Raw genomic sequence first — 26906 nt, forward strand, 5'->3', positions numbered from 1 at the left:
AAAAGCTACAGTTTGTTTTTTTTTTATTTTTTTTTCAATTTTGTACTTAAATCTAATGCGATTAAAATATTCTTCCAATTTTTTGTTGTCTCCATGAATGCGACTAAAAACAACAATTCACAATTAAACAGCTTTTTACAAGTTTAATTTTGTAGACCTGTGTAATTGTGTTCGGGAAGAAATACTAAAGGACCTCCACCTACTTTGTTGCGCCGCTATTCTCGGTGAGTCTGTGTGCACCGTTATCTTTCTCTTCTCTCCTCCTCCTTTTGTCAGGCTGCTGAGGTGCTTGGCCATCCTCTTATGACGTCAGCGCGAGTCCAGTTCTGCAGGAAGGCAAAAGAAGGAAGACGCGAGCACGAGAAAGGCAACAGCGAAGCGGCTCAGAGAAAAGCCGAGCCCCGCATTCCAGGACACAAGGCTGCGTTACTTGGCTCAGCCCCGGGGCGGCCGCTAGCATTACACTATCATTTTTTTTTTAATGCCAACGTCGGCGCACAGCCCTTTTCAGACGAAAATGAACCCACTGCTGGGTTCCAACGTCTTTTTACTGCATCAAGAGCTGCAGAGTCAGATTGCAGACGCCACGACAGCTGCTGCTACCACCGGAGAGGGGTTGCTGGCGGATCAAGACTTCTTCCCGGGAGTAGATTTGTCCTCTTTACAGCATACGATTAACGCTAACAACATCAACAACGCGCCGTTTCCCCCTGCCATGGCTCTGCGTAATGACTTAGGGTCCAACATTAGCGTCCTGAAGACCCTTAATTTGCGGTTCCGCTGCTTCCTGGCAAAAGTGCACGAACTGGAACGCCGCAACAAAATTTTGGAAAAGCAGCTGCAGCAGGCTCTGCAGGAAAACGGGGACGTACAGTTGGCAAAACCACCTACCAAGGATCAGGGCGTTCAGACGGGCTTCGTTGGGCCCATTTCAATGCGATCAGTGCCTTGCAACGTCGGGCCTGGCCCGGCTTACCGCAGCGGCCCCAGTGCCTTCACCCCGACGCTGACGTCAATTCTGACCCTGGAGCCTACCCACAACCATGCCAATGCCAGTAACACCAGCAGCGCCGGCACAGCCACTGTCGACAATACTCGCTTCCTACCCGGGACGATCTGGTCTTTTAACCACACTCGTAAACTGGGCACTGGCTTAGAGACTCGGGTGACTGGACCGGGTGTATCGTGGGTCCATCCGGACGGCGTCGGAGTACAGATTGACACCATCACACCGGAGATCCGGGCCCTGTACAATGTGCTGGCCAAAGTGAAAAGAGAGCGGGACGAATACAAACGAAGGTGGGCTCCTTCATTCTTTTACCCCTCCCGCTACTATTTTTCCTCATTAATCTTAACAAGTCCCATTTAGTGAGAACCATTAGAAATATCATTAAGTACAGTCTTCCCGGGTATTTGTCAGCAGAACTGAAAGGGCCAGATAGTCACTGTGGACATGAAACTGATCAATCTCTCTAACATACAAGTTACAGGTCTGTATAATTCTGAGGCATATATTTAGTCTGCGAGAGAATGTTGGCAAATTGGAAACACCCCAGCCATATATCCATAGGGTTAAATTTTTTTAATTTTTATATCCTCTTTCAAAAAATCCCAATCAATATACTGTCAGAAAATTATTGGCAGCATCTTCTCATGGGTCAGATAACTTGTCCATTTGTAATCATCTTGAAGCCTTTAATCCAATTTTGTATTTAACTACATGAATTTTTAATGCATGCATTGGGTAATGGTTACAGGCACAAAACACATGCCCACCTTTTATATGTATTTGAATGTATGTATTTCTTTAATTTATGTTACCAATAGCATTACAGAGTGCACTTAACCAAACCTAATAGTGGCAATAACCTTCATATGTTATTCTTGGTAACACTGCTGCCTAAGTTAAGTGTTCAAGCAACACTCCTGCAGTTTAAGTACAAATAACCAATATTTTATACATTCAATTACAGCTTAAACTGATTCAGTTTTCTCTTTGATGCAAAGGTGTATTTGAGCTTAAATGTTTATTATTATTATTATTGCTCTATTTTCAGAATAATCCCTAGAAACAATCTAGTGAAAAAAAATATGTTTTAAGAAGCTGATGGATGAAATAACCTTGTATAATGAAATCTATATAAAGTTTGTATGAATAGCTGTAGCCTTTCTATTTACAGAGTAAAATTGATGGTGCTCCACCATTCTCAGGTTTAAGGGCCAATTGTTTATTAAAAACAAGTATTAAGGTGAAGCAAATTGCTGTACTAGTCAATTAATATCTTTAAATGTTAAAATATTTTAGTAAAATGTATTTGCACACAGTTTGAGTTTAAGTGCCATACAGCATTTTGTATCCTTTAAATTGGTGGAAGTGGGTTTACTCTATCATTAATACTGTCTATCATATTTAACTTATATTTAGTAAGGCAAAATCTCCCTGGCACAATTTTTAAACTTTTTGGAAATTACAGTAGAAGCCATAATATGATTAAAAATTAGTTTTCATTTATAATTACAACGTATGTACATACTATATTACTTACTATCTACTTGACTATGTTAACTACTGCCAAATAAACTTCAAGAGCTTAGCGTGTAACTGTTTATGTAGAGAAGCAGCGAGACCTAAGTGCGTCAAATTACTCCTTTCATAACTTAAGGTGTTCAGTAGTGTAGTAGTCCATTGTTAAACAGGTACTTGGAAAGTAAATATATTGTACAGTGTATTGACAGGTAAGTATTCCAAACCTTGACTTATTCAATATTCACATTTACTTAATGGTTTAGTCAGTAACCAATTAATCAGAACATTTTTTAAAGGTTAAAAAGATGTCTGCCAAAAATTGAAGAAAAAAAAAATTCTTTTCATTGAAGTCTTTTGAGCTTGGAATTTTGTGAAGGTGCCTTTGGCATTAGTTAGAACTGTGTCTTGCAGAGCAATTGTACTACTAGCTTTGTACATCAACTCAATTTAAACATTTGTCTGGTCAGGTCTGCTCTTCAGCTATTACTGTGTAGCTTCATCCTTATGCTTCTGTTGATAGTGGGCATCTTGTAAAAAGCCAGCAGCAGAGTAAAGCATGGTGCTCTTAAGATTTTGATTTCACATTTTGAATTCTGTCAAATCCCTGAGCTGTCAGTCAGTCATTGTCCAACCCGCTATATCCTAATACAGGGTCACAGGGGTCTGCCAGAGCCAATCCTAACCAACACAGGGTGCAAGGCAGGAACAAACCTTGGGCAGGGCGCCAGCCCACCGCAGGGCACACACACACACCAAGCACACACTAGGGACAATGCACCTAACTTGCATGTCTTTGGACTGTGGGAGGAAACTGGAGCACTCGGAGGAAACCTACGCAGACACGGGGAGGACATACAAACTCCACGCAGGGAGGACCTGGGAAGCAAACCCAGGTCTCCTTACTGTGAGGCAGCAGCGCCACCACTGCGCCACTGTGCTGCCCTCCCTGAGCTGTCCCTTGTCATATTTCTACTCTTGCCAAACTAAGTGATACGTTGTACTCAATTTATATCAGATATGTTCAATTTGTGTTTAGACCAGAATTGTTTTTATTTTTGTTTGTGTAGTTCCATAATAATATGTTTGTTTGATATTGTGGTTTACTATTCATCCATCCATTTTGATCTCCCTTAACCCATTAGTTAGCCATAGGGATGTGAATCTCATCTCAGTAATATTAGAATGGACAGGACATCAGTCCAACAGAAAGCATTTCACACTTAGTCATACTGGGCTTTTATCGACGGTGACCCTACAGAGACCTAATTTCTGAAGCTGAGAGGTACTGTCTACTGTGTCATGCCAAATAGAATAAAAAAATACCGAACTCTTTGTTTAAAAACTGGAGGAAAATTGGTTGACTTGAGTAACTGAGTTGCAATTAGTGTTTCATTGTTAATATTTAACAGTCTGAATTAGTGTAAGCTTCCTTAATTAGGGGTAGCCATAGGAAATGTAATGATTTACTTCTTGAGGTAGAAGAGTAAACTGTCAATGCATTTTTGTTCCTTATACCTGTAAACCAGAAGACAGGATTCTTGACCAATGAAAGAGAGGGTAGAGGTGGGTCTTCAATTCAAAAGCACATAATCATGGGAATGCATCTTTCCTTTTTTCTTTTACACTGCATTTTTCAGGAAGTATTAATATTTTAGCACAAAATACATATTATAAACATGAATTTATAGTGGACATATGGATTATGTAACACAAGTTACGTCAGAATTTTTTTTTTCATGGACATTTTTAATATCAGATTTGCGTTGTCCAGCATTGGTCACTGTTGGGTACTGTTCAATTCATATCTTTGTCATATACTTTTACCACAAAAACGTAAGGTTAAAATTTTTTATCCGCTACCACTACAAACTACTTTGGGGTAAGTGACATATAAAAATGTAAGTTTTGGGTGGACTATACCTTTAAACAATAGTTCTGAGATAGTCATACAGGCTTTGCATCAGACTTGGAGGTTTTTATACATAATGTGTAGCATTGCTACTGTTGGTCATGACATGCAGTTTGACATGAACTATATTTTAGATAAAATACTAATTCTTCATGTATGCTAACACTTAACTGCTTATTTTTTGAACTTCCAAGATCTAATATAATTAATGGGAATTTTTCAGAAATGTATAGCTTACACTGATTGTCAGTCTCTGCATTGGCCCTGTGTGTAAGAATGCTTTGTATTGAATTAAAATGCAATCCAGTATTAGTCTTGCTTTGTGTCCATAGCTGCCAGGATTGCCTCCAAGTCTGTCTTGAAATTAGCAGGTTCATAAAATAGGGTGAGTAAGAAATAGCTGTTGAAATGTTACATGTACTAGTTTTGGAAGTCATTCTGAAACAATGCAAATATTTAAAATACTTTGTATTAAGTACCAACAAATGGGCTTAATTTGAAGAACATCAATCATTTCACATAAACATACATCCATATCACTATTAGTAATTTGTAAGAACGTGTACAGCAGTGATTAAATTGTTTTAATGTTATAGTGCAACATGGATGCATTGGGCCACTGAGTCACTCTTGAGCATGTCCCAGCATTGGCAGCAAAATCGTAAAGTTTGTTTCAAACTCGTTTCCCTTCAATGTGATTCATAAATGAATGCTTTATGAATTTTGAATACACATCCACTAAGTATCTACGTGGGTCTTAGTGTGTGGACCTTCCTGTTTAACTGGAAGAAATTTACTGGATATGCTTTGAGATTTTGAATATCTAAATAATATTTCTGAAATGTTTTCTGGGCTGCAGATTAAAGACTTCAGATTTTTCGGTAGTAAGACTTGACTTTTAGTCCAGTGATGCACTCTTTTCTCTGTACAGGTTCCAACATAGCTACTGCCTTTACAGTTAATTGGTGATTCAGAATTGAATTTCCATTGTGCATCATGCAGTTTCTGAAGTTTAAGAAATGTTTTTAATTGTGTTTGCATATAGTGCCGTGGATACAAACACTATACAGCATCTAAATGATTTTCTGTCTTCTTTCAGCTGCTCTCCCCTCTCTGACTTTGTTTCCCAACTGTCCAACTTGAGCTGACCCTCTAATGTACTCATTTCTAATCCTATCTATCCTTGTCACACCCAGTACAAATCTTACCATCTTTAACTCTACTACCTCCAACTCTGTCTTCTGCTTTCTGGTCAGTGCCACCGTCTCCAACCCATATAACATAGTTGGTCTCAGGAAGGGCATCTGGTGTAAAATTTTGCCAAATCAATATGCGGACAACAATACAAATTTAAACGATTCTCTATATGCTTGCCTCTTACAGATTAGTGTCTGCTGTCTTGGATTCACATTTAATATTATCATTCTTTGTGTACACCTCTTTGCACATGCCTTAATTAAAATGTATTTTCAAAATTTTGAACCTTTCTAGCTGCCAACTCATTATTTGCACTTCTAGCCACTGTCAAATTATTCAAATTCCATATTTCCACACCATATTTGAATATGTAATTGTAGGGTTGAGTAAGCTCAGATTTTTCTTGTTCTTGTTTTGTCTTAGGAAAAAATAGTTTCAAACACAGTAGTATTGAGACTGTGCATTAGAAGCAGAACAGTGCTGCCTGAACAAGTCTACTCATATATTGCCTGTGGAAACCATGTTATAGAATTTACTTTTCCTAGTAAATCAAGTATATCAGTTTTCCTGGCACATAACCAGACTTGTGAGAAAGTGAGAAATCAAATCAGATTGATTCTCAGGACCTCATTAAAATATTCACTCATGTACTGGAGACCCTCAGTTGGTAATAAAGGTATTGGTTGGATTTAAAAGAGTTTATGAGTGACATCTCTAGTGATATTTATGTGTACATAAGAGAGCCGTTTGATGAGCCCACATTCCATCTAGCATGGCTTCCAGCCTGACCACACAATCCAGCCAGGATAGACAGTAGTTCCCAGTAAACATATAGTGAACTGCAAGTGTTCAGAAAATTAATAGATTGTTAAACAGGGGGAATGTGGACAAACTCAGCAAGAGTGTTACCCTTAATAAAAAGATAACTAAAAAAAAAATATTTAATAAAAATGATATTAAAAGCTAGCTGAAAAAGAGAAAATGAAGTCACAACCACGTGATTGAAAGTAATTGAAATAAAATAAAAATGGATGGAATCAAAAAGTTGTATTTCAATTAAAAAAAATAGCTGGTAGTCTACTGTTAACTGCCTCCTCTTTTACAGGAACTGGCTATACACAATGTGCTGAAGTACAGTTGTGCTTGAAAGTTTGTAAACCCTTTAGAATTTTCTATATTTTTGCATAAATATGACCTAAAATATCATCAGATTTTCACTCAAGTCCTAAAAGTAGATAAAGAGAAACCAGTTAAACAAATGAGACAAAAATATTATACTTGGTCATTTATGTATTAAGGAAATCATCGAATATTACATATTTGTGAGTGACAAAAGTATGTGAACTTTTGCTTTCAGTATCTGGTGTGACCCCCCCTTTGCAGCAATAACTGCAACTAAACGTTTCTGGTAAATTTTGATCATTCCTGGCTTGGAGGAATTTTAGCCCATTCTTCCGTACAGAACAGCTTCAACTCTGGGATGTTGGTGGGTTTCCTCACGTTAACTGCTTGCTTCAGGTCCTTCCACAACATTTCGATTGGATTAAGGTCAGGACTTTGACTTGGCTATTCCAAAACATTAACTTTATTCTTCTTTAACCATTCTTTGGTAGAACAACTTGTGTGCTTAGGGTCGTTGTCTTGCTGCATGACCCACCTTCTCTTGAGATTCAGTTCACGGACAGATGTCCTGACATTGTTCCATCAATGAAGGCAAGCCATCTTGGCCCAAATGCAGCAAAACAGGCCCAAACCATAATACTACCACCCCGTTTCACAGATGGGATGAGGTTCTTATGCTGGAATGCAGTGTTTTCCTTTCTCCAAACATAACGCTGTTCATTTAAACCAAAAAGTTCTATTTTGGTCTCATCCGTCCACAAAATATTCTTCCAATAGCCTTCTGGTTTGTCCACGTGATCTTTAGCAAACTGCAGACGAGCAGCAATGTTTTTTTGGAGAGCAGTGGCTTTCTCCTTGCAACCCTGCCATGCACACCATTGTTGTTCAGTGTTCTCCTGATGGTGGACTCATGAACATGAACATTAGCCAATGTGAGAGAGGCCTTCAGTTGCTTAGAAGTTACCCTGGGGTCCTTTGTAACCTCGTCAACTATTACACACCTTGCTCTTGGAGTGATCTTTGTTGGTCGACCACTCCTGGGGAGGGTAACAATGGTCTTGAATTTCCTCTATTTGTACACAATCTGTCTGACTGTGGATTGGTGGAGTCCAAACTCTTTATACATGGTTTTGTAACCTTTTCCAGCCTGATGAGCATCAACGACTCTTTTTCTGAGGTCCTTAGAAATCTCCTTTGTTCGTGCCATGATACACTTTCACAAACGTGTTGTGAAGAGCAGACTTTGATAGATCCCTGTTCTTTAATTAACACAGGGTGTCCACTCACATCTGATTGTTATCCCATTGATTGAAAACATCTGACTCTAATTTCACCTTCAAACTAACTGCTAATCCTAGAGGTTCACATACATTTGCCACTCACAAATATGTAATATCCGATCATTTTCCTGAATAAATAAATGAACAAGTATAATATTTTTGTCTCATTTGTTTATCTGGTTTCTCTTTATCTACTTTTAGGACTTGAGTGAAAATCTGATGATGTTTTAGGTCATATTTATGCAGAACTATAGAAAGTTCTAAAGGGTTCACAAACTTTCAAGCACAACTGTAGCATAATGAATGAAAAATGTCAGCTATTTGGAAAGAATATTTTTAAACATAGATACAAAGGAAAAAATGGTAATAAATGGGAAAGTACTGTTTGAGAATATGACATAGACAGTAACAAGAACACGTGTATAATCATTGTAGGCAGTCAATTTTGTGGAGATCAAATAAAGGGAAAGAGAAAGGGATTACGATAATCTTGTTTAATATAACGGGAAACTGAACTCTAGTGATTTTTTTCAAAATAATAAAAAAAAAACTAATTGACCTAACAATTCACCAATAATAAATACTAAAATAGAAATGTTTAAAACTAAACAATATCTAAAATAGAGAACAACTTGACAGGTAAAATAGCATAGAAGTAAAATCAATAAAAAAGTATTTAAAATAACCTTGGAGCAGACACAATGAAGGCTTCCAGTCTGAGTCTAAGCAATGTATTCATGTTAGGATGTAAAGATGTGATGAGGATTCATTTAACTTTGTTTTCTTACAGCCTGCCTCTTCTCTTCTGGATCCTGCATCCTGTGTCACTTGCTGAACTCTGGTAGTTTACCACAACCTGATCACGTGCCCAGCATGTGTTCATATTGCAAATCATGTCTGAGCATTAAGCTTCCTTCCTAATGCAAAGAGTAAGCGACACGTGTTTCGCCCTAATTCTGGGCTCATCAGGCGTACACACTCACTCACTGCACCCCCTATCGGGAATCGAACCTCGGACGTCAGCGCTAGAGGCGAAGCCTCTTGCGTTGCGCCACGGCATGTGGTTTATTTGACAGTATGTAGATTGGGGAAATTGCATTCAATATACGAGGTGTGGCAGAAAAGTAATGGGACTGATTTTTTATTTACCAAAGTTTTTATTTTTTTCAAACATCAATGTTATGCCCTTCAAAGTAGTTCCCTTGGGCAGCTACACACCTATGGAGACGTTGTTCTCACTGTTGGTAGCAGCGCTGGAAGTCTTCAGCCGGTATGGTCTTCAGCATGTCCGTTACACTCTTTTGGATGTTTTCTAAAGTCCCGAAATGACGTCCTTTGAGGACATTTTTCAGTTTAGGAAAAAGGAAAAAGTCACACGGACTGAGGTCAGGTGAATAAGGGGGCTGGGGAACCACAGGAATGCACAGGAACCACAGGAATGCATCTTCCACGTGTTTTCTGCCTTCCAAAAATGATTTGTGCCAGCGAAAAACTTGAGCTTGGGATAAAGAATGTTCCCCATAGGCCTGTTTTACCTTTTCAAACGTCACACTTGCCGTTTAATGGCACAACGTTGCTCCAAATTCGCTGTTCCATTTTGCGTGACGCACAACCAAAAACACAACTTCGCTAATAGCAGTCACAAAAATCACGTAGTTAACGGAAGGAGTTGAAACTTGCACTGAGCTATGGGAGGGTACTGATACACGTGCTCTATCAAGGACGACAGCGCAGCGTTTCCAGATCGCTTGCAGTGTTGCCAGTCTCATTACTTTTCTGCCACACCTCGTATATCTATCTATATATGTATGTGTGTGTGTGTGTGTGTGTGTATATATATATATATATATATATATATATATATATATATATATATATATATATATATGGTGGGTTGGCACCCTGCCCAGGATTGGTTCCTGCCTTGTGCCCTGTGTTGGCTGGGATTGGCTCCAGCAGACCCCGTGACCCTGTATTCGATTCAGCGGGTTAGAAAATGGATGGATATATATATATATATATATATAGATAGATAGATATATATAGATATATATAGATATATATATATATATAGATATATATATATATATATATAGATATATATATATATAGATATATATAGATATATATAGATATAGATATATATATATATATATATATATATATATATATATATATATATATATATATAGATATAGATAGATAGATATAATTTCAGAGGCTTTTTTTTTTTTTTGCACACTGTGAGAATTGGCTCTAGGCCCCTGCAACCCCAATTTATGTTAAATTGGTTTAAGAATGTTGTAATTTCAAGCTATGTAAAAAGTGCCATACAGTTTGCTGTGTGCTAATCTACAGTGTATGCTGTCTGGAAGCACTTTGTTGAGTCACAAGGCTATGTTGCTTAAAGGTTGGCAAGCAACTATTTTTTCAAAAGCTGTACAGTCCATTACCTCCAGTCCTTTCTTTTTGAATCTTTTGTCATCTGCCCTTTTATTTTTAGATTGTTTTTGTGTGGTAAGATTACTGCCCAGCCGCTTGTGTATTGTTACTTGCTGGTCTCTGTTGAAGCTGTTGTATGTTCTTTGTGTTAGAGCATTTGTCATCCATCTGTTGGTTTCCCGTCAGGTAGTGTACATTCCTCTTCTCTGGACAGTTTGCTGCCCATATGTTTTGATTTTCTTCTCCTAGTATTTACACACATTTTTGATTTTTATCCAGCTGGCTGTTTGCAGTGTCTCATTTTCTGTACAAATACAATTACTTTTTGAAAATAAATTATTCAAGATTAGTTGAGGCATGTTAAGTGTCTTTCTTGTTATCTCCATTTTGTACTGAAGTTGTCTTGTTGGTTCACAGTTTTATGTTTTCTACTCATCTTTTTATCCCATAAGGCATTGTGAAACAAGTTATTTTCCTTCATGTACATTTCATTTTGAGGGACAGTCCTTTTTTTTTTTTTTATTCTTTTGCTTGGACACTTTTTTAAATATCTTATAATGATGTGCAGTATGTACACATTTATGCATGCATACTCAAAACTGTAAATGCAATCAAGTGTCATTGAGAGACCATGGCCTGCCCCAGCAGTCTTAAGCACAGTAACTCTGGACAGGCATTACAGTGGCACATAGGTAAGTGGTGCAGTCTTATGGCTCCTAGAGACTAGGTTTGATTACAGACTGTGACGGAGTTTGTGCTTTTACTGTTTGAATATTATTTCAGATCCCTTAATCACTGTAGTTACTACTTTTTCATTCAAGCATTTTGTTTGTCAGAGGTTATCTGTTTCAGTCAATCGTTTGAATTTTAGTCTTAAGTATTTTTGTTCAAGAATGGATTATTTGACTGTTGTTGTTGTTTTGTCTTTTGTATACTGTAAAATACCCAGGTGGGTGGCCAGTTGGTTAAGGTCTCCAGAAGTAATGAGTGAACCCCATGAGTTTGGAGAAATTGTGGAAATGTTCAGCTTCAACGAACTTGGCAGAAGTATTTAAATTAAATAATTCCAAAACTAGAGAGCATGAAGCATTTGTTAGTCTAGAACTGCACTGTTCATGGATTTGTTTGTATTTGTCAAATTCCTGCTGTTGGTGATATGTTTCTGTGCATTGCTGTCTGGAGTCGGTGGTAGTCATAGGCGTTAACATGTGCCAAATAAAACTAAGTATCTTGCATCTGTTTGTCAAGTGTGGCAGTGGTCCACTACAAGTGTGGAGCAGACTGTAGACAGTGCCCTAGAAGGTCCTGCGTAAAGAAATAGTAGTTTGACATGGTCCCTTTAGAAAATGGCACAAGGCAGGCCTGCCAAGAAATAGCTTTAGTAATGTAGGCAATAAACATTTATGCATTCACATGTTAGATCTTTACAGGTCCATCTTGTGATGTTCCACGAACATGCAAAGTATATGATTTTAGTACTAAACCACAGATTGGTACAGGAAACAAATACTAAAAGCAATAGTTTCTCACTGATGTTAATTAATCACCTTCATGAGATTAATTAAAATAATCAAGTTAAAAAAGAGAATATTTATGAAAAACGTAAAAAAAATGCATCTTGTGTAAGCCTTGTCCCAAAACTATTTTGTGTGACCTGCAGTGATATATCAAGCATGACATTTTCATACTGTTACCTGGAACCAGGACATACATTTACTTTAGAGTGATAGCTGAAAAGTAATTATTGGAAAACCCAACTGCATTTATTTATTACAGATAATTAGTCCTGTTATTGTACTTTATTTACAGTTTCATATTGATAGCATATTGCAGTGTTTTGCTTTGAAAATGACTTGTGATATTGCATAAAAATAATGGCTGTTTGATACATTGATTTTTCTTAGCATTCTGAAAGACTAATGGCTTGCACTTAAACCTCATTTCATTACCTTGCTTTAAAATTCATGTGTATCAATGTACAGAAACAAACAGCATGACCATGTATCCAAATAAGCAGAATTGTTGCAATTTTTGAGTAAATTTCTTTTTTTAGAATAAGCAGATAAGACTTTGCGGCAGCTGATGAGATATGTTGCTTAAAGATGATAAATCTCACCCTTTAAGATTTTGATTCATTTAATAATGTCTGTGTTGAATGTTATTCCTTGATTCATATTTGAGCACCTTGGCAATGTGTTTTATTTATGTAGCACACAATAATTTCTCTGGTGTATATCCTTAAATTCTGGGCTTGTTCATTTGTACATTATCTAGTCTATTTAGTTTAGGATAACGGGTAGCCAGTGCCTGTTTAAGCTGCATTTGGTAAATGGTAAGAATCAGTCCTGGATAGGACACCCAAACCCAGCTAACCACTTTTGCTGGGGAAAGATTAAATCACTATCTTGTTATCTGTGCCAAGGAAGAGGATAGCTGGAGCTCATTCTCAACTTCTGTTCGAAGGCAGCACTGGGAGAGAAGGGTTCAATTGTTGCTGTCAGGCGAAGTTTTATGATGTTCAGAAGGCCCGAAACACCCTATGATCCAGGTTACATCATTTATAATGTGTCTTAGCACATCACAAGATGTTTCATTTAACATTAACAGCTTAACCAAATATACAACATTTCTGTAGACAATCCCAAATATCAAAATCGGGGGCTGAACTTCAGTAAAAGAGGCAGAAATTGTGCCTTTTATTTGAAAATCCTTCACAGTTTAACTTGGTAGAGCAGGAAAGTGTGCTGCTCATTCAAGTCAACAAAAAATAGATATAGCTTTCATCATTGCTAGTTTTATTAGGAAATACAAATGCATTGTGTGCGCTTTGAAAATGTAATGATATAACCAGTTGTCTGTTCGCTGCAGCCATTTTAACAAATAGAGCAGTACTGCTGAAAAAGGGTACTTGAACTAATATTGAGAAGATGTACTGTAATGGATGTGACTACAGTTGTCAGTGTATCCATTTTTTAACAGGCATGTTCAGATTCATGGGGAGACATTGGCAGCACTGGGTGTAAGTTGGGAAACAGCCTCAGAAGGGTCATCACTCTTCCACATATCCAAATTTACTCATACAACGGCAATTTAGAGTCATCAGATTATCTAATCTACATGTTTATTGAGATGTGGAAGAAAAATGCACTAAGATGCACTAAGACAGGAGGGAAATTGTAGCAAGTGGAAATCAGCACGACTTTCAGAACAAGCTAACTACCTGTGGCTAGTCTACAATATTGATTAAATGTGCTGTGCTTTATATTAATTCTAAAATAAATTTATGTGCCAATATTTTAAAATGTTTATGTTGACCAGGTATAAGGTAAGAGATAAATATCTCTTGTCTTAAAGGCAGAACAAAATAACAGACATTACATTTGGTGTGCTTGTGGAGTTTCTGAAACCAAATTAGAATTCTAGCTAAAATGTGCACAGTGAAAGCACATAGTGTACTTATTTGAATGGTTGCAGTTGGGATGCCATACCTCACTGCAGCAAGGGCCAATTCAGTCCAGTTCAATGACTAAATCTGGATGAGTCCACAGGCATACACAAGATCTAATTCCATGATCACTTACATGAGGCACCTTGAAAACAACTCAACAAAGACTGTTTTAGAGGAATCCTCAAAAAATCAGTAATCTTCAGTTGAGAAAGTTAGATTTCACAAAAGGTAGGCTTAACATTTCCAATGAATGTAAAAATGGAGAGAATGACTGGGAATATGAAACTATCAGGAAAACTATAGCATTTGAAATTTTAATTATTGCAACTTATTCATTAAATATTACTTTTTTAGAAGGTAATATTAACTTTTGTTTGTTGTATGATACAGTAGTATTCACTATCATTTCCTAAGTGTATTGATGAAAATGTAGCAAAAGCATGTGTAGCAAATCAAAATATCCTGAATAGTCTTGGTAATTACTAATTCAAGCAGCACAGATATAATAAGGTTTGGATATAAATGTTTTATTTTTGATTTTAAGCAGTGTTTATATTTTATTTACTAAACATAAAATATCAGCTAATACAGTACACTTTGTGCACATGGTAAGATAAATCAAGATAGTCATGTCAGATTTTTTAAACAGCCAAATTTCAGGCCATGGCAAAAATCTTTAACGTGTGTTTTAAGCTGATGTCACATTATGTGACTTTTTGTCATGGGGCATGTCAGATTTGCTGATCGCAGTCGCTGATGTCATCACTGCACCATGTCCAATTACATGATTGTAAATCGCAGCCCATGTCACAGTTACCGCCTGAGTGCCAAACTTCCAGCACAATCATGTTTGGTCCCCTTTCTGACAGACAATAGCATGTTGCCTGACAGGGTGACACTTTACAAAAAGTTAACAGCTGCTGTGAGTTTAGCAACAATCTCTGCCCTTTAATTCTTTTTTTCCATTCTGTTTTGTAAAATACAAGACATCAGGAAATTGAGCTTTTCTTCTTTTTGTGAGGTTCAGAACATATGTGTTCTTCACCTCAATGCATTCTATGGATTGTACATTGTGCTCTCTTGTGTATACAGCCCTTTCCTCTGACTTAACAAGAACACCAAAAATGTTTGTTTTTATCCTAACTAGTTACAGATTATTTGATCTCAGACATTAAGTATGTCAAATTCGACGATTGTCTTCGCCGGAGCACCACCGACTGCCTCTGACTGGCCAAGGTTATGTACAGTAAAAGGCTACTACTTAAAATAGCTGGAAAAGTCATGTAATGTGACATGGGCCATAGGCATGATTAATTTCTTTGCTACACATTTTAATTAGCAATTGCATTACCATTTCAAGCCAGATGCCCTGTGAATGTGAAGTTGACAGACTGGGAACCATAAAGATGCTGTGCCCAGTGTGCTGGAGGTGTAGATAGCTTCCTTTAGCCACATATGCATCCATTGCTACATTTTAAAAAATATTGCCCTCACACAAAACATCCAGTTAAAAATTCTGTTTCTGCAAATTATAGTTCATCTGTAAGCAACAGTGTGAGTAACAGTGGTGACTACCATAACATTCTTGGACCCACTTATTTCAATTTGGGATAGGTTCAGGCCCTCCTGTGACACCAACAGTGTTGGACATGAGGCAGAAAATGATTCTGGACAGGATGCTAGTCTATTGCAGATCAGATTCATGTTCACACCCACTGGTTGACTTGCACTATACAAATCAGAGATTTTCAATAAAAAAAATGTAAGAGTTCAAGGTTAGTGTTTTTGTCCTATCAGGTAGTCTGATTATTTTTTTGTTTTCATTGTTGGTTTGATGTTTGTATTGCATTGTTTACAGTTCACTAATAAATTAGTCTTTATTAATTTAAATGCGCTGGCATTTGTGTGAGCAAGGTTAGTGTGGGTAAATGATAAGTGTGTATTCTATTATAGGAGATAATATGAAAATTTCACAAAAAAAATGTAATTACACATATGAATCATTGTAAGCCCTGCAATTAACCTAATGGACATGTGTTTAAGATTTGAGAGAAAAACCTACACCGAGCATTGTCCAGGCCAAGATTCAAACTTTAGCCTCTTGTAATTAAGTTAAATTTGTTAACTGCTGAGTTGGTATTTTTGTAATTCTTGTAATTAACAGTGCTTTGTTCCAATTTAGGCACATTATTCATTAATTTAATTAGCTAAATTCTAGGGATTGAGTTGCAAGCAGCTGTTAGATGTTTTGCTGGAGTAAGGAATATTTAGGTATTCTGATTACTTCTAGCTTGTTTAGCATTATTTTAGTATGTTTACTCATTTCTCTGGCTTCAGGTAGTGTGTGGCTTAGTGGGTAAGAAGCTAGATTGTAAAGCTCTTGGTCACAAGTTCATATTCAGCTTCTGACTCCCTTTCAACTGCAGTGTAGCATTGCTTAGTGGGTAAGGTAATGGACATTAAAAGTCAAGGTCTCTAGTTTAACCGTTTTCTCAGACTGACTGTTGTGACCCTGAGCAAATTGCCTAATGTAGACGTGCTGAAATACAGTACATAATACTACATACAGAACTGTACCTGTAAAGCTTCTTTCCATGACTTTTGGCATTTTTCTTTATTTATTCCTTCAGAATATTATTCTAAGGTATAAGTCAGGATGTCCTAGAATTCGGTCTTGGAGGGTGCCAGTCTGCTAGCTTTTGTTCTAACCCAATTGCTTAGCTAAAAAGCAATCCTCAGTGATTACAGAACTTGTCATTTAATTTCACAGTTTCATTCTGCCATGTCAAGTTATTCTTATAATGAAGATTTTTCTTTTTTGAGAATACCATCCAAATGATTTTTGGCCTGAATCAAATTATTATTTCAGTCTTTCTCTTTTTTCTTCTCTTCCTTTACTTTCGAAATATTTTATTTAAATCAATTATGAACACACTCAAGTGTAAATGGGACCAGGTTAGATAATGAGTTGCTGGTTCCTTTGTCATTTGCATCTCAGTGTTAATTAACAGTTGGTTAAGAAAATATGAAAATACTAAAACAGTGAATGGAGCAGTTTAAGACAAAACTAAGCACTTAAAAATAGGGAATCTTAATAAGTTAGTTAATTAAAATGCACAAAAAGGTTGGGTAACAATTGCTTCAGTACTGGTTATTAGTTAAAAAACTGGATTGAAGCAAAGCCTGTACCAGCTAAAGCCCTCCTTGGCTGAACCTGTGGCCCACTACTGTTGAGAAGGTCATTTATAGTAAGAAATATTTAAAATCATTTTAAATACTGAAATTAATCTTGAGATCTCTTGTGCAGTATTGAATGGGTTAACTTCTAGTTACACAGCTAATGCAGGATGCGGCTAGAAGAGCATGCTGGGAGTTTGTGAAGGGGGTGGGGTAGTCACTGAGCAGCCTTCTGTAGGTTAACATTGAATGTGAGTTACTGCATTGCAGAGAAGAGGTGGAGTGAGGGTTTTAATATTTTAGGCATGCTAATAAAGATTAATGAAAGTGCAGTTTAGGAAACTAGACCTTAAAAATGAAGCTGGGGAGAGTTCCGTTAGTGACTCATACTGACAGGATGGGATAAAAAGATATGAAAGCGATGTAATTTTAACTCATTCTAATAGCTATTTTGCTTAAAAGCAATGCAGCATTCTGAATAAGGAGAGAGGGGAAGGTTGGTGAAAGGCATAGTTAACCAAATGTGAAGGTATTTTACCTTTGGCTAAATATGGAAAGTGTCAGCCCATGACATGTCTTTTCTTGCATCAACACACATTATTGATGTCCATGGGCGAAAACCGCATAGCGCACCCCACCCTTCCTTGTTTTACCCTGGCCTGCAGGCTGCATCTGTCCAGCCATGTTTTACAGTAACTTTTTTATTTACAGCTTGGCTCAAGAAACAGTGCCACCCCCAGATTTAACCACCCATTTTCATTAGGCTTCTCTTTCTAGATGTCACTTTTGTTTTGATTTCAAATTTGAAAACTTGTGCTCTGTCAAGTCACTAAGTTAAATTTTTCTGTTGCTTCCTTGCACAGTATTTCCATGCAGGTAGTTGTGGCTAAATTACAAAAAAGAGCATAGCTGGTCTCCTTAACCAGTTAATAATAGGCTTGCCATCCACCAAAAAATGTTAACTACTTGTACATTTTCAGAATCGATGATCAGATTACAGAAAGCTGAAGCCACGTGCTGTGGCAAGAGACATATTGAAAATGATATTTCAGTACAATTCAGTTTTAATTTATTCAGATATAACTTTTATATTCATCCATTTACAAATCAGCAAATTTACTCAGGCTCTAGACTTTTTTAATTCTTGTGAGGGTTTTTTTAATTGTTCCACTGCAGTTATTCATTATTACGAAAGCTTTGAGTTAATTTGGTATACTATATACAATTAATCCATTTTTAAACTTGCTGATCCTGTGGCAGTTTATCATGTGGTATGTGCAGCAACTCGTTGTACCAGTGCAAACTCCCAACCTCTCCCCTCTCCTCCTGACTTACAGGGAACATGATGTTACACATAAAGAGTGATTCCTGCCTGTATTTAGCAATCATCTCAGAATTACTCCTAGGAATTGGACTAGTCTGCCCAAGATAGGATTTTGTCCTGTCTCAGAGTAAAGTAAAGTAGTTGTGAAGCATCCTGAACTGACTACCAGCAAGGAGTTAGGAGTTCATATTTAAGAATACGTAACATGATGATTTACAGTGCCCTGATTAACAAAATGGCACTCATGAAGGCATTTTATAGTTTCCTTGCAAATCATTATGACTGTTTGCAGTTTTCTGGTATTAACGCTAAGGCTTCACCACAAAGATTATAATAAAAACAGTAATATTCAAATGGGCGTGATTGCTGTTATGGCCTTGGAAAAGGCCTCATACTGTTTCTAAAATTGTGTTCACTTTTCTGGTGTTTAGATTGTCTTCCAGAGTTGAGTGCCATGTCTCTCTAAGAGTTATTTACAGTGAGGTTGTAGTTATCCAATGCACTGGGAGTCTCTGCTCTCTTGAGCCACCCAGGCTTGTAAAGTGTAATGCAAATATTTCAGGGGTTCATGGAATGCAAAGTTCAGCATACCTGTATGACATTTTGTTGTCATTCACCCATTCTGCTGAGCCAATCTTAATATGCTGGACACCCGGAGTGCTTCCAGGTGTACAACTGGCACTTCCGCCACACAGGGGAGTGTCAGGAAGCACCTGGAGCCCATCCGGGCTTGCATAAAAGGGGCTGCCTCTCTCTATTCGATGGCTGGAGTCGGTAGAGTAGTGGACAGAGCTTGATGGAGGAGGCAGGTGGCGGCCTGAAGAAGATAAAGGCATTGTGTGAAGGACTGGACTTGAAGGGATGATTGGTGCTGCGGCACTGGGGTAATTACATTCAAGGCATTCGTAGTCTGAATCGCAATCTGACTGTGTGGGTGGTTACCTACCAGGTAACGGTTGAGGGCCACGGTGCCCTCTTTCAGTTGCGAGAAGCAGATCATAGAATGGTTGAAATAGTTTTTACTGTCAAATAATGCAGAGTACGCGGCAGGTGTTTCGCCCTAATTCTGGGCTCATCAGGCGTACACACTCACTGCACTCCCTCTCGGGAATTGAACCTCAGGCGTTGCAACTGAAAGAGGGCACTGTGGCGGACGTTAGCCGACTTGCTGACCAAACACAAGCGTTACCTGGTAGGTAACCACCCACACAGTCAGATTGTGATTCAGACTACGAATGCCTTGAATGTAATTACCCTGATCTACATACTGTCAAATAAACGAACCACACGCCGTGGCGCAACGCTGACGCCTGAGGTTCGATTCCCGAGAGGGAGTGCAGTGAGTGTGTACGCCTGATGAGCCCAGAATTAGGGCGAAACACGTGTCGCGTACTATTTGCATTATTTGACAGTAAAAACAATTTCAACCATATATATGAGTAGTATTTGGCAAAATTGGGCCAGTAAGGATCATTTTCCTACTCTGAGTTGCCTGATGTTGCAGATGAACCCAGGTTTTAAACAGTATCTCCCTTCAGCTGTATTATAGGTTAAAATCATCTTCAGAGGAAGAGGATAAAAATGTCTTTAAACCATTCCAAATAGGCAAATTATTTCCATTTTTTTTTTCTTGCTGGCTTTTGATGAAGTAGTTAGTTCAAAGTGTTCAAACGTATATCTTTATGGGCCAATCATTTCTGCACTATCACATGTGTTTACCTTTGTCTACGTCATAGATGCAGTATATCTTCAGATCCTACTACTTCCATGGTAGCATTATGGGAGGAGCAGCTTCTGTCCAGCAGCATCAAAAACAAGAGGAACTCAGGAAGGGACAAAACGAGTAGAGCTTTAAGAGGGATAACAGTCCATTACCGTATGCTTTTATTTATATCAGGCCGACTTCAAGACTCTAAACAATTTAAAGTTCTTGTCTTCGGAATTTCAGAGAAAAGTCATAGCATCAGAAAAATTATAGCCCAACACACAGACTATGATCTGGCTTGGTATCAGACCCGTGGGGAAGAGACAAGTTAACCACCATTAGGCCAGTTATTAGTGTTAGTTCTTAATTGTGTTAAGCACTTTGAGCTACTGTTTGTATGAAAATGTGCTATATAAATAAATGTTGTTGTTGTTCACTGTAAAAAAAATTACAGCTTTTCCATAAGAGGTTGCCGTGCAGAATGTCTTTTCCTGTTTATTTTTATATATTCAAAGCTGTTTTTTTAATGCCAAGTGGACAGACTCATTCATACACTCACCCATCAAAAAACACCATTTACTAATACTATAAATATTACTATAAAGTATTACTACACTAATATACAAACACAAATTTGTTGCATTATAAAATAAGAAATTTAGCCAACACTTTCTTTTTATTTTGTCTTAAGTTTTTTTATTTATCTATATTTATTGATATTATGCTAACTTATGCTCTTGGCAGCTGTGAAAGCATGATTTATGCAAATGAAGGATGCAGCAGATGTGATGGATGAGCTATGCAAATAACACCAATAACAATCTGATGGAAGGATGACTGAAGATGGAGTGATGTCCTAGATATGGGAAAAGAGACATGATCACGTTGTAGTTGATGTGATGACCACAGGCTTTTTTAAAATGACACCAAAGAAAACAACTACATTCCTAAGTCTTTTTGTACTGTTCTCTGAAAGTAAAAAGAAAAGAAAAAGGCATAACTGGACATGCAGATCTTTGGGGTGCAAACAATACGGTCTGTCTATTTTACACAGAGTTAGAGGTAGATAGTCTATATAATTTACTGTTGTGCATATTTATTTTAGGTTCTTCCAGCACAGGTTTCCTAAGATGTTTTTGTCACGGGCAGTTTAGTTATATATGAGTTGCTTTATGATATTTAGATTTTTGGAATCAAAAATGTGGAAATGACCTTTCCAATGGACAATATACTGTAGTCAATACACTATGAAACTTAATAGTAACATCACAAAATTGGGTCATATTCATACTACAAGACAGCTGAGAGAAATTTCAGACGTGATCGTACGACAGCCTAATTGTAAGATGCATTTGGGCATCACAATCCCTCTCATGCTGCAGGTGAAATGATGGCCTATGAAACTTAAATTTGGGCTAACTCAGAAAACAGTTCTGCAACTGCAAATCAGGCATAAAATTATGCCAAAATCACATAGTATATGCCTAGCATTATATAGTGCCACTTGGATTTCAAATGGGGAAATGCTCAATGCTCCTTTCTCTTCACGTTAATACATCAGTATAACACACAGGGGACTGGGAGTTACGTATACCCACTTCAAACACTGCTTTGCATATACATTAACATCTGCAGACATTAAAGGAGGACTACTGTACATAAAACTGATGAAAGACACAAAAAGAAATACTATACTTGAATTAACAGTGTAAACAAATTAAAATTGTAAACATCTAATAATGATAAAAAGAATATTCAAATTTCACATTATTCTTACTAATTTCCAATTTCAGTTCAAAAGAATCAATTTTCTTGTAAAATTGCATTTTGCAATGACCATCAACAAAAAAATATAATCTACAAGTACTGTATACAGAAAAGACAGAAACTGGATAGCCACACAAAATTGGGTACATGTCAAAACCAGACCATTTTAAGCACTATAGCCTAAAGCTGAAAAAGTCTGGTGAGCTTGTTGACACTGTTCTACACCAGTTTTAATGAGGCATGGAAAATGAGGTCAACCAGCAATACAAACTAATTTCTGCAAGGGTCAATAAACTAATGTTGCACACAGTTGGTACACATTTGAAAAATATGTTAATCTTCATTTCTAGCTCCTTCTGCAGTCAGTCTGTAGTACAGTACATTGTTATGTTTATTGTGTTTTCTGCTTTTTAATTTCATTGCACTTGCATATTTATATATATATGTTGTATATATTATTTTTTGATGTACTTGTAATGAGATGGTATGTGCTGTTAGAAGCATTGTACTAGATAAGCTAAAGACTGATTAGGAATTATTGCACTTGTTCATGAAACCACTGGGTGAGAATGAGTAAATTTAGCATATGGTACATTTTTTTGAAGGGACATTTTGCCTGTTACTGTTATGGCCGTATTGCACCAGATTATCTTTGTACTGTATACCCTTAACATGTCCACTCCAGAATATTGTAGAGCACACACAAACACACAAGCTGTGCCTTGAGGTTATAAGCCACCTGAATGTAGCAAAACCTGGGCACAGCCATCAGCAGTTTGTCTGCCTGTGGAGTGAATGTCGACCACGTTGAGAGGTTTACTTACAGCAGCATTCATGTCTCTGGTGACTCTTGCTATGAAGTCAGTAGAGGGATTGGGAGAGCATAGGGGGGTCATGAGGTCACTGGAAACAGGTGTATGGTACTCCTGATATCTTTCCAAAAGGACGAAGGTCCAATTCTTTAGATTCCTGGTGCCTCTGGTTTTGCTATACGGTTGCAAGACATGGACATTATCCAGTGACCTGAGATGGAAGTGTGGACTCCTTTGGTACTAGTTTAACTTGGTGTCGAATGAGTGGTTGCTCTTGGAGTCCCGATTGAGGCACAATACCTGCATTTTGATTAAGCATTAGTTATAGCTCACAGGATTGTTGAGGACCTAAGCAGCTGGACATCAGGCTAAGTAACACCTGGCTGCGGCTGATAGATGGTAGTTTCTGGAGGGTTGTACTGGACCACATCATGTGTCTTCAAGGGGCGTTGCCAACCGGGATCCCAAGCTGTTTCTTTGTGTGGTGGGTGCAGCAATATGTTGTACCAGTGCACGCCCCCCAATTTGAGCTGACCTGACCTAAACAATGAATATCTGGGTTGTGATAAAGATGTCTGTGTCATTTTCATATTGACACTTTCATGTAAGTTTGTATTGATTTTGGATTGAGCATTTTTCATAGTATTGGACTCCTCCATCCACAGAAGATCACAGCCTGATGAAGCAAACAGGACAACATCACCTGCAAAAAGCAGTGACCCAATCCTGAGTCCACCAAACCGGACCCCTTCAACGCCTGGTGGAGTCTAACTCTCACTGGAAACGGGCTCGACTTACTGCCGGCAATGCGGATCAAGCTCTGACACCGGTTGTACAGGGACCGAACAGCTGTTATTAGGGGGTCTGGTACCCCATACTCCCGGAGCACCCCCCACAGGATTCCCCGAGGGACACGGTCGAACGTCTTTTCCAAGTCCACAAAACACATGTAGACTGGTTGGGCAAACTCCCATGCACCCTCCAGGATTTTACTAAGGGTGTAGAGCTGGTCCACTGTTCCGCGACCAGGACGAAAACCACACTGTTCCTCCTGAATCCGAGGTTCGACCATCTGACGGACCCTCTTCTCCAGAACCCCCGAATAGACTTTTCCAGGGAGGCTGAGGAGTGTAATCCCTGTGTAGTTGGAACACACCCTCCGGTCCCCCTTTTTAAAGAGGGGGACCACCACCAAGGTCTGCCAATCCAGAGGCACTGTCCCCAATGTCCATGTGATGTTGCAGAGACGTGTCAACCAAGACAGTCCTACAACATCCAGAGCCTTGAGGAACTCCGGGCATATCTCATCCACCCCCGGGGCCCTGCCACCAAGGAGTTTTTTGACCACCTCGGTGTCCTCAGTCCCAGAGATGGGAGAGCCCACCTCCGAGTCCCTAGGCTCTGCTTCCTCATTGGAAGTCATGTTAGTGGGATTGAGGAGGTCTTCGAAGTACCCCCCCCCCAAGCCCACAACGTCCCGAGTCGAGGTCAGCAGCGCACCATCCCCACCATATACGGTGTTGACACTGCACTGATTCTCCCTACTGAGATGCCGGACGACGGAATAGAATTGTATTGTATTGTATTGAATAGTATAAGAATAGTATTCTACTGATATACGTAATCGTTTTGAGTATGTACAGTTTGGATGAGGGATAAGCACTGGTTACTTTGAGCAGTTATCTGTTCTACTTGTGCCAGGATCATTGATGAAAGTGGGCCATTGCTGTTTGGTGTACTGATAACTATAAAGATAAAAGGCAAAAATGTGTTAACCGAGAGTGCCGCAGTAACTTTAATCAAAATATGACCCTAGGCATTGTGACTTATTTAAAAAGAAATGTGGCCTAGTGTATAACACATTAAGCTATAAATTACAGGTTTGTTGGTTCACTTTCCCTGTGTGACCCTGAGAGAATAGTGTTCACACTATGATGGGCTGTTGTTATCTTATTCCAACTTTGAGAAAATTCTGTTGTGTTTTAAATTCAGAAGTGAACTGAACATTTAAAAAATCACAATCAGCAATAAATTATTCTGATGTAGCTTTGTAAGATTGATGAGTTTTTCCACTTTCATATGTATACAACACCTCACAAAAAGTAGCCTGTTGCTATTTTGGTTGGATACATGGTGTTGTCGTTAATTTTGTTTAATTTATTGATTGAACTGAAGCTGAAACGCAACTGATTCAGGCAGCAGGACAATGATATAAAACACACAAGTCTACATCAGAGTGTTTAAGGTTTTCGTAGTCCAAACCTTTATTCCACAGAGATGAAACAATAAGACTTGGTGTTCATTTTCTGAAAAGAGCTGAAATGGGTTAAAATTCTTCCCTGCTGGGATAAGCCTCTATTTGTTCATTCATTCATCTGTGCATTTTCTACAGTAAGTCTTATTTCAGCTGACCTGTTAACCTACCATGCAATTCTTTGAGATGTGGGAGGAAAATGTGAGTGAATAGCAAATATTTCTCTGAGCAGCATTTGCTTTAGTTAAAACGATATATTGCATTTGTTTTTTTTTGTTTTTTTTTTGGACAATCAAAGCTAAATTGCAGTTAGTAGAAGCAGCTCAGCTCAGCTTGTATGCTTGTTAATAAACCAAACAATTCAAGCTTCAGGGAACGCTGGTATGAGTCCTCTTGCTAGTAAAACCATGGATGAGCCCTGCCAAACAGTCTTGCTATCCTGAAGTATGATTGCTCCATTTTGGACAGTTTGCGTTCATTGACCATCCATCTGAATGTGAGTCTAGTTCAGACTAAGAAATTGAAATTCATTTCAAGTCATTACTTTTGATGATGGTAATTATCTTGTTCTTTTTGCTTTGATTTATCATTCTAGGCACTGGGAAATTGGTTGCTAGTTTATCTGATGCTTCAGGCTTACTGTGTGAACAGGAGTATTTTAAGTTCAATTTACACCTGAAATATTTTTGGTGATCCGATGACAATATAATACAATTTGACCATAATAAAAGCCACATATAAATACAGTCTTAATCACGTCACTCTCATCCCATTAGGCTATAGTCACAAAAATGATAGCAATAACATTTAACACAAGTAAAGTTGCAGGTGTGTTTTCCATCTGCAATTACAACCACATAAGCAAAAGCTGATTTGAATTTTGCATGAAGAAGCTTACTTCAGATCTATGTCTGGACATAATATAGACACTAGAGGCACATTTTAATGCTAGATGTAAATATAATTCAAGTAAATTATATCTGGATACCAGCTGTAAAGAGGATGTAAATTGTTCAACTTGTACATGCTAAAATGTAAGAATTAAACAAAAAATGATCTGCACATTGATACAGAATACAAGTGTTTACATCCAGTGAAATTATACTGTATATTATTCCAAAGGATAAAGCAAAACTTAATGTTTATCCTAAATATCATCAGCATATCACCTACCGGGCGGCACGGTGGCATAGTGGTAGCACTGCTGCTTCGCAGTAAGGAGACCTGGGTTCGCTTCCCGGGTCCTCCTTGCGTGGAGTTTGCATGTTCTCCATGTGTCTGCGTGGGTTTCCTCCGGGTGCTCCGGTTTCCTCCCACAGTCCAAAGACATGCAAGTTAGGTGTATTGGCGATTCTAAATTGTCCCTAGTGTGTGCTTGGTGTGTGTGTGTGCCCTGAGGTGGGCTGGCACCCTTCCCAGGGTTTGTTCCCTGCCTTGCGCCCTGTGTTGGCTGAGATTGGCTCCAGCAGACCCCTATGACCCTGTGGTAGGATATAGCGGGTTGGATAATGGATGAATGATGGATATCACCTACCCCATAAAGGGTGCTAATTCTCCCGATCACTGGTCATTAAACAATGCTTACTGTGTGTAACTATGCCCCCATCTCGAACAGACTTGAGTACCTGTCAGTACTCCTTTCACCATTTTACAAGCAGACACAAATGTTAGGACAGTGTTTTTCTAGTTTTATGATTGTTTTTAGTTTTTAGTTTCTTTTTTTGTTTTTATTTAGTTTTACTTTTTCATTTTCTAATTTTAAATTTATGTATTTGTCAATGTAGGTTTATATTTAGTCTTTCTAGCTGTTGATAGTGTGATAAAGATGCTACAGTGGTTTGAAAAACTATTTGCCCCCTTCCTGATTTCTTATTCTTTTGCATGTTTGTCACACAAAATGTTTCTGATCATCAAACACATTTAACCATTAGTCAAATATAAC

General features: G+C 38.1%; 1 protein-coding gene across 2 annotated transcripts in view; it reads left to right on the forward strand.

Annotated features, from left to right (window-relative positions):
* The first annotated feature begins 345 nt into the window (after window positions 1-345).
* Window positions 346-26906, forward strand: part of iffo1b (intermediate filament family orphan 1b) — a 54742-nt gene continuing 28181 nt past the window's right edge. For both annotated transcript variants that reach the window (XM_039763687.1, XM_039763688.1), the window contains exon 1: window positions 346-1299. In XM_039763687.1, coding sequence (XP_039619621.1) covers window positions 482-1299 — 818 coding nt within the window. In that variant the 5' untranslated portion in view covers window positions 346-481. The remainder of the gene's footprint in view (window positions 1300-26906) is intronic.

The sequence above is a fragment of the Polypterus senegalus genome, chromosome 9 (genome assembly GCF_016835505.1).
Source record: "Polypterus senegalus isolate Bchr_013 chromosome 9, ASM1683550v1, whole genome shotgun sequence".
Taxonomy (NCBI): domain Eukaryota; kingdom Metazoa; phylum Chordata; class Cladistia; order Polypteriformes; family Polypteridae; genus Polypterus; species Polypterus senegalus.